Below are 8,670 nucleotides of genomic sequence, written 5' to 3' on the forward strand. Positions count from 1 at the left end.
ATACACTTGTGGCCATTAAATCAGAGGCATAGAATACATCCTATAAATATATATAATGTCTATAATTTTGTCTATGTTTTTTCTTTGCTGTCTTTCTTATACCTTGTTTGCAGTGTACTGTTTCTTGAAGAGAGCTGAACTGGGCATTGTAGGAGTTAACTACCTCCAGAGGGTGGCAGTAATGTAACACCAAAGATGCAAGCTGCTGTAAAAACACCAAAACAAACGAAGAAGAAGCAAGCGCGTCATATTCAACATGTCTGCGCCCTTCAGCAAGGTGGTAAAGCTGCAATATTATTTCAACAAGCATTAATAATCAGGTTTTAGACGGTCTTTGGAAAATTATTGACTGAAACCTGTTTCGTTATAGTTATGTCTACGCGTCCGATAACATGATAAATCCGACGGAGCCGTTTTAACGTTTGTTATATAAATTCAAGATCACATTTTAGACATCTGGAAGCCCTCAGTCAGTTGTTTACTTCCTCAAATGCAATTCTTTAGATTTATAAGTTAATATCACGCTGGTAATCGCAACAATAGTTATTTAAATTTCAAATTGATTTTTTAGTCTGGTTTGTAGTAGAAAAACTACTAAATTGAATGTCGTTTGCGACGTGAGCTTACTACAAAATGTAAAATATCATCATAATAAAGCACTTTTGCCGTGAAACATTCATGCCGAATTTAAGGATGCCTTCATTGAATCCATAATATCTTCTAAAATAGTACTTAAATTGACATTTAATTTTGCTAGGCATAAAAACATTTAAAATCATAGTTTTTTTGAATGGACTTTGGCCGAACGTTTCTTCCGGATCAGAGAGGATTATGTGCCAAAGCCAAGTCATATCGAGCTTACATTGTTTTGCCACATAGTGAATCTTCTAAACAAATCCGCTCACACAATGGCTTTCAGGAGAGCGACAACCCTTCTTCAGTGTGGAAAGGAGTGTGTCTTTAGTCTATGGATAACTCATTGTCAGAAATCACCAAATGTCATGAGGAAACCTGTCAGTTTTTATGAATACTCCAGTAATCACTGTGGCAGAACTACAAGAACTCTTCACACCGGTACACCTTTGTTGGTGGCTAAGTTGCTGTCTGTGGATGAGCTTTTTGCCAAGAAGTCTCTGCAGGAATACCTGAAGAACATGGAGACAGAGTACACTGAATGTTTGAGAGCGACCACCAGCAGTGAGACAGAGGAGCAGAGCAGTGAGGACGAACTGAGGGCCAAAAGGACCAAAGTGTCCCTGCTGGCTCCTCTCATCCAAAGCATCAAAGAGCTGGACACCAAACAGAAAGAGATGGCTGAGACCGAGATGCTCCTGAAAGGTGAGACTGCTCTGATTCTGCCACACAAAGACAAGAAATATGTCGAATAATTAAGACACAGTTCCATTTATTTTGAGTCAATAGACATTGTTCATCAATCTAAAGTGGTGAAGTAAGTAAAACAGTATACTTGTGCTTAGATCTATTTGCACACGACATTTAAATACTCATTCAAATACTACTGTAACTGTATGGGAAGGCAATTGTGGATAAGAACCTTAAAACGCTGTATGTGCAGTTATATATTGTGATATGATGTTGGGGTAATGCTGAGCATTACAATAACATTCATTGCAATATATTGCGATTTATTACCTTTTTTGAACTACAAATTCAGGAAAAATACATTATTACTTGTTTTTATCGAACAAGATTTCTGTTCATTTTTGTTGCAGCAGCATGAATTTAGTAGTATAAAAAAAGCAGTTGATTTATCATTCTAGTGGACTGCTAAAAGTTTAATTTGTGTCTGCAACAGAAATCATTTGTATAATACAATATTGTTACTTGGCACCTGTGTTTTGTTGCAATATTGCTATGCAAAATCCTCCAATACTCTGTTGTATCAGTTTTTTACCCCCAGAAATTTAATTATCTCAATTCATAAATTGTCATTTTGCACAACCCTAAACTTTACTGTATGATTTTTTGTTTCTCTCAAAGATGAAGACCCAGCCCTGCGAGAACTGGCGGAGCTGGAAAGTGAAGGATGTTTGCAAGATATTCAAGATCTTCGACAAAAGGTGGAACTGCAACTCTCAGCTACAGGAGCATAAAGTAACAGAACACCAAAGACAGATTTGTAACAGCAGTTTGTTGTTAACCGATAAGCAAACTCAGATGATTCCACTTCTTATATATTCAGTTATCACACATCACATTTATTTGACATCAGTGTTGTCGTCAACCTGCTTCACTGATCAGATCCTGGACCTGCTGATCCCTGAGGAGGCGGCGGATATGAGCGACCTCGTTCTGGAGGTTACGGCCGGTGTCGGGGGTCAGGAGGCCATGCTGTTTACTGATGAGGTCTGGAAGCACTTCTTCATATCATTTATTATTTAAAACAGTTCTTGAAATAGTGGACTTTTTTTTTGTTTGAGTAAAAGTAAGTCAAAAGTAGCAGCATATTGATTAAAAACTAGGATGATAAATATATTTCAAAATAAGTGATATGATTCAACATCAGGGCATCAGTAGGAACTTAAAGGAGCATAAAAAAGCGATTGAAGAAGATCAGAGGAGAGAGGACTCATTGTGAAGCAAGAAAACGAAAATCCTTTCTCTGTTTGTTTACATTTCTGTCCTCTCTTCAGGTGTTTGACATGTACCAGGGCTTCGCTCAGCACCACGACTGGTCCTTCGACATCCTGGAGCACATGACGAGTGAATTAGGTCAGTGCACACAGACACAAGTGATTATTGCCAGACTGAAAACACGGTTCACCCAAAGCACAACAAAACTTTTTTCCACATATTTCTGTCGTCAGCTTTAATGTATCTGGAAGGAGACGTCATGGTTTTTGATATCCTAAAACCTCGGCTTTCTTTTGCCTCAGGCAGACCGACCTTTTAAGGCAATATTATTTATGCAACTGTCACGTAAAGACCTTAAAGGCGGAGTCAGAGATTCTGGAGAAAGATTGATGATATTTGAACTCCACACCAAAACAAATAAACTCCTCCTGTAAATGGTCCCATCAGCCTCCCTGTTGCTCTTACTGCGTTTGTCTTTGTACATCTATTGCTGCCTTCATGTGCTCCTTGAAAATATTGTTTTACGAGTTACAAGTACATGAACGGCTGTCCAAAGTTATAATTACGAGTGAGAAATTGGGAAATTTTGATACCCGAGTTGTAACATTTGTGTGGCATTCCAGAGCAGCAGAAATAGCAGAAAGCATGGAAACGGTGTCAGCAGTCAATTTTTGTTGCAGTTACCTCTGCAACACCTTAAGCCCTTATTCACTGAGACAACAGGGCCATAAAGCTAGCTAGCTAAGCAAATATTAGCTGATTATAATGTTATTTATACCTATAAACAAATCAAAACCTCAACTACATGTCTGATGTGTATTATATGTGCTTTGTTCTGCCGCTAAAACACAAAGAGGCTCTGTGCTACTTGCTTTTGGTAAAACATCAGCCATGACAAAACAACCTTTTTACTTCTAGTGTCCATGTTTGTGTTTTTTTTTCTGACCAGAGTGCTTGAATGTGTGTATGTCATAATTATGACTGCACAACTGGGAAGTATGATATTTCTAAGCAACACGAGAGGGAAGCATAAGGACTTTCCCCTGTCCTGTGCACGAGCAAGACCGAGCAAGTTTTGTGTTAGAATCACTGACTGCATCTTTAACAAGTCTAGTGTATTAAGTTTCAGCTATTATTAGTATTTAGTATTAAGCTGTTGAGTCTAAAGGACAATTAAGTAATTAAGGAGTCAGGATAAAATGCTGTTAAAAGTGCTGGATTACTTGTCAGTGTCTGGATTTTCTGTTGTTTTGAACATGTCAGAAACATCATAGAGTGAATTAGATATCGTCTATTGTTTCTTTATAAGAAGGATGGAAAGTGAAAGAGGACAAACACATTTTTGTGTCTTAATTAGGGACTTATAGTGGGGATGGGATTAGAAAAGGATAGTGTTATATGTCAACAAAAAGTGCAAAACCCCGTGCTGTCTTTTACGCTAAAAGCACCGCTGCATTAACTGACTATGAACACAGAGAGGAGCCCTTTCTGTGCCGCAGACGTGTGGAGTGTCCACTGAGGTTTGCCATCAAATGCTGATTAACTTTAACTTTTTTAAGACACATCAAAAGACACTTAGTACTTCTCTTTGAAATGACACTTGAAATACCCACGTATCAATACCAAGTATTCACTTATGATTCGGTATTGTGTGCAGTATTTTATTCTTTGTTTTGTAAGTGACGATTTCGTGTAGTTTTATGTTGTATTGTCTGTCTTGTGTCTTCTTCTTTATGTCGCTTTATTTCATGTACAACTGCGTGTATTATTTGTCTTGTGTGTGTCTTTCTTTTTATCCCCTTTTTTTAATTTTTATTTTATTACTTTTTATTATCATGTCATTGTGCGGTGTATTTGTTCTGACCTGCCGAGGGCCTGCAGATGAGAATTTGCTGTAAAGAAAAGAAAAGTTTGAAGTAACATTTTTTGGTACTTTTTGGTGCTCACCTATGACCAGGTGGACTGCGTCACGCCTCAGCCAGCATCAGTGGCCCTCAGAGCTACAAGAGGATGAAGTTCGAGGCTGGAGTCCATCGAGTTCAGAGGGTTCCCAGGACTGAAAAACAGGGCAGAATGCACACCAGCACCATGACTGTGGCTGTACTGCCCCAACCCACTGAGGTACAGCTTTACACCAGTCAGGGATGGCACAAACAACCCAGTTAAAACAGCCCAGCTCTCCAACAGGAATCATGACAGATTAAGTATTAAGAAGAGCATGCATTTCCTGTTGGATTGAGATGCTGGATGGAAATGATTCACAATATCACATAGAAAAGATTAGTTTGTAGTGAATGAAAGCACTCAAATATGTCGGGTTGTGTTGGTTGTTTTTTATATTTCAACCTGCTGAGGCAGCATTTCATATCAAAATACAAAAATGCAGGTTTAAAATTTTGAAATATTAATTAACTAATATTATATTATAATATATATATTATATATATTATAATTGTTATTATATTTATGTATCGTGTTTTAGTGTGACTCAGTGAAGTTTTATCTCATTTGCTCTAAATTTTACTGCCTTTTTAGCTCTGTGTCCTTTTTTCGTTTTAACACGGATTTACCGTGCAGGTGGAACATTTAGGATTAGGTTTGTCTTTTCTTCTCATCTGCTATTAATTAAGATGTAAGTAAATTGCGGTGTTTGTGTGTTTCTGTCAGATCTCTTTCACGCTAAACTCAAAGGACCTGAGGATAGAAACTAAGAGAGCGAGCGGAGCTGGAGGCCAACATGTGAACACCACAGACAGTGCAGTCAGGATTGTCCATCTGCCGACAGGTAACAACTGTAACCACCCTGTGTTGTAATAGATAGAACATACTTTACAGCTTATTTTATTTTACAGTGAGACACTGTAAAACAGATGGGGGCATCAGGCAGACTCTGTCCCCAGTGAAATAAAATATTTTAAACTTATTTCTTCTTTATTTTTAGATCATAAAGCTTGACAAAAAATGATAGATTGGTCTCTATTTTTTCCCAACACTGGGGACCACAGCGCTTATCATAAATGTACTTGATAGATTGTTTAAAAAAAGTGCCATTTAATACAGCAAACAGCCTAAGCCATTTGTAATTGGGATTTCCATTTGAAAATTTCTCCAACATGGGAAATGCAACTTTCTTCTCCTATATTACATTTTTTAAATGCAAAGTTTTAATATTAAAATAAAAACCTCAGAAAATCAGAGGCCATGTCTGAACTGATCTCCTTGAGGTGTTGTCTTATGAATTTTCTGTGATATGTGTAACAATCAAGGTAGGGCTTTGGTGCTGTCTACACGGGTCTGTATTTCTCTGAGTGTTGTTATGAAACGAGCATAACTTTTCAACTACATCTTTTGGGATGCCAACATAAGAATAGGCCTTTAGTACTTGTTTTATGTTTGATAGGTGTGGTTGCAGAGTGCCAGCAGGAGCGTTCCCAGATAAAGAACAAGGAGAAAGCCATGAAGGCTCTGAGAGCGAAACTGTACAGCATGAAGCTCGAGGAGGAGACCAGCAAACGCTACAACCAACGTAAAATACAGGTGGGACTCAGAATAAATACAGAAAAATACAGTATACTGTGATCAACAAGTGAAGACATTCAAATATTATCTAAAATACAGGTGTGACAACTGATTTTTTCCCCCCCAAAATATTAAAAAAGGTTATTTTTGAGACACGGAGTTCTTAACCAGCCAAAAAATAAATAAATATAGCTCTATAAATTTGAATGTTCAACTGATTTTGTGGGTCTTTCTGAAAAAAAAAAAAGGCAAAATAGACAAAGCAAGCCCAAAAGTATGCATGCAAAATAAAGTTAAGATATTTTATACTAGTAATGCTACTACTACTACTACTACTACTAATAATAATAATAATATATTATGCATGTACAAAAAATAAAATTCAATAAAAATTTTTTTTAATATATATATATATATATATATATATATATATTTTTTAATAATATATATATATATATTTTTACTCTTTTTCTTCTTTCTCCTCCTCCAGATTGGCACAAAAGGCAGGTCAGAGAAGATTCGGACGTACAACTTTGCCCAGGATCGTATAACAGACCACCGGATCGGCATGACGGTTCATGACATCAAGAGCTTCCTGCTGGGTGAAGATCTGCTGGACGAGATGAACTCCTCACTACAGGAGTTCTCCAATCAGGAGACGCTCGCAGAACTGCTGGGAGAAATCGACTAGGAGGGCTCATGAGTTTGGATCTGAGGAACCTGCATTTTGATGATATGGAAACTTTTTTCTACATGGTTTAGCAAAGTAATGATGCTGTAATGTTGGCCATTCCTACTCGGCTCCTGGCAAACAACATCTAGCCTTGTGCAAACACATTTCCAGGAATGACAAAAGTGGCTAATAAAATGACTCTACAATGGAGTGATGGTAACCTCTTATATTTTAAATTGAGCTTTGATAATAGTAATGACTCATTAGTCGACCATGTGCACCAACACCGGAGTTTCTGTTCCCATTTATTCAGCAGCAGTATCTCTCAGACGCAGACGTGTTGTGCTATAGAGCTTTTATTGAACATCCACAGACTTTGCAGCTTCTTCATATATTTAAAGAGTAACAGTATGTGTTTTGCTTATTCATTTAAAATGTGTGTGTGTTGCCTGATCTTGAACAGCTCATGTATGCTCTTAAGCTGTAAGTATGTGGACACCCAAACACTGCCCTGAAATATGATGAAAATTTGCATAAATTTCCTGCTATAACAGCATCCACTGCTCCAGGATGCTCTCCACAAGATTTTGGAATATGACTGCAATGATGATGTGCTCCCATTCAGCCAAAGGAGCATTAGTAAGGTTGGGCACTGATGTAGGGTGACATGGCCTGAATTGCAGTCGGTGTTCCAGTTCATCCCAAAAGTGTTGAGTGGATGGGGTAAAGTTAAGTTGTGCACGCTAATAAAGTTCTACTACAGCAAACTGGATTGTTTTTTATGGATAAATTTGCAGATTATTTTCATAATCAACTAATTGCTTGGTCCTTAAAATGCCTGAAAACAGTGTAAAAAAGTCCATGTTGACTCAGTTGTTTGTTTGCCCAAGCAACAGCCCACAACCCAAAGGGCTTCAGTTAACTGTCGCAGAAGACTAATAAAACCAGCAAATATTTACATGTGAGGAGCTGGAACCAGTGAATATTTTTGCTATTGTTTCTTAAAAATGACTAAAACTCTAGACTAGAAGTACAATAAAACTTTCCACATACTTTTGGATACATTTTGTATTTTAGTCTTTTTGCTTTAGTTTCAGGCAGTGGTGAAATATAACTAAGTACATTCACTCAAGTATTATACTTAACCCTTTGAAACCTGAATCGACATCAGTTTCATTGTGCTGTGTTCAGACACCTTTCACAAGCTATTTAACCCTTTGAACCCTGAGCAATTTTTAAAAAAAAATCTTTGATATTAAAAAAAACATTCAAAAACATAGGGGAAAAGACATTAAACAACAAGAAATGTCACACAAATTATGAGAAATTAGTAAAAGGTGACAAGACAATGACCTGAAAATTTGCTTTAAAAAATGATGGAAAAAAGTGCAGAAAACAATTAACAATTTGTATAAACATATATTTTAAAATTATTTTACAGAAAAAATGTGGGATATATATGTGTTTTTCAAATTTGAGTGAATAAACGACTTTATTTCGAACAAACAAAAACAAAATAAAAGTTTTTCTTTTAACACACACATTTCTGCTTCATTTTGGGTGCCATGGCTTGTTAAGTCGCTCATTGCCTTCAGTTGTTTAGGTTTTAAAGGGTCAAGTCAAAAATCAGAAAACGTCATCCATCACTGGTTTTTGGTGCAGCAAGCTGCTGGGTTGATATCATAGACTGTATGTAAATATTTAAATATATAAATTTAAAAACATAAATTAGTTTAATTTTTTATTTTATTTTAAATGTAAATATATAAATCTCTATATACAGTCTATGGCTGGTACATTTTAATTCAATAACTACATTACCCATAATGCTCGGAGCATCCAGGTTGATTAATCGAGTGCGGACTGATCGTACCGCTCTGCTC

General features: G+C 36.8%; 1 protein-coding gene across 2 annotated transcripts; it reads left to right on the forward strand.

Annotated features, from left to right (window-relative positions):
* The first annotated feature begins 265 nt into the window (after positions 1-265).
* Positions 266-7,697, forward strand: mtrf1l (mitochondrial translational release factor 1-like). Of its 2 annotated transcripts, none has more exons than XM_042502247.1 (8): positions 266-1,338; positions 2,002-2,081; positions 2,263-2,367; positions 2,655-2,733; positions 4,553-4,716; positions 5,263-5,380; positions 5,996-6,132; positions 6,605-7,697. In XM_042502247.1, exons 1-8 carry the CDS (start codon positions 909-911, stop codon positions 6,803-6,805), a joined length of 1,314 nt encoding a protein of 437 aa, XP_042358181.1. In that variant the 5' UTR covers positions 266-908; the 3' UTR covers positions 6,806-7,697. The 2 variants fall into 2 exon arrangements, with proteins under 2 accessions (XP_042358181.1, XP_042358182.1); XM_042502248.1 differs by having other exon boundaries at positions 1,260-1,338; positions 2,002-2,115.
* Positions 7,698-8,670: the final 973 nt, after the last annotated feature.

Source organism: Plectropomus leopardus, chromosome 15, assembly GCF_008729295.1.
Source record: "Plectropomus leopardus isolate mb chromosome 15, YSFRI_Pleo_2.0, whole genome shotgun sequence".
In the NCBI taxonomy this organism is placed as follows: domain Eukaryota; kingdom Metazoa; phylum Chordata; class Actinopteri; order Perciformes; family Serranidae; genus Plectropomus; species Plectropomus leopardus.

Bases quoted from the DNA above. Each gene is read 5' to 3' on its own strand.
- mtrf1l (XM_042502247.1), top strand. From the start codon at position 909: ATGGCTTTCAGGAGAGCGACAACCCTTCTTCAGTGTGGAAAGGAGTGT. The intron at 1,339-2,001 runs GTGAGACTGCTC...TTTCTCTCAAAG, and splicing joins GACCGAGATGCTCCTGAAAG to ATGAAGACCCAGCCCTGCGA. The intron at 2,368-2,654 runs GTCTGGAAGCAC...TCCTCTCTTCAG, and splicing joins CCATGCTGTTTACTGATGAG to GTGTTTGACATGTACCAGGG.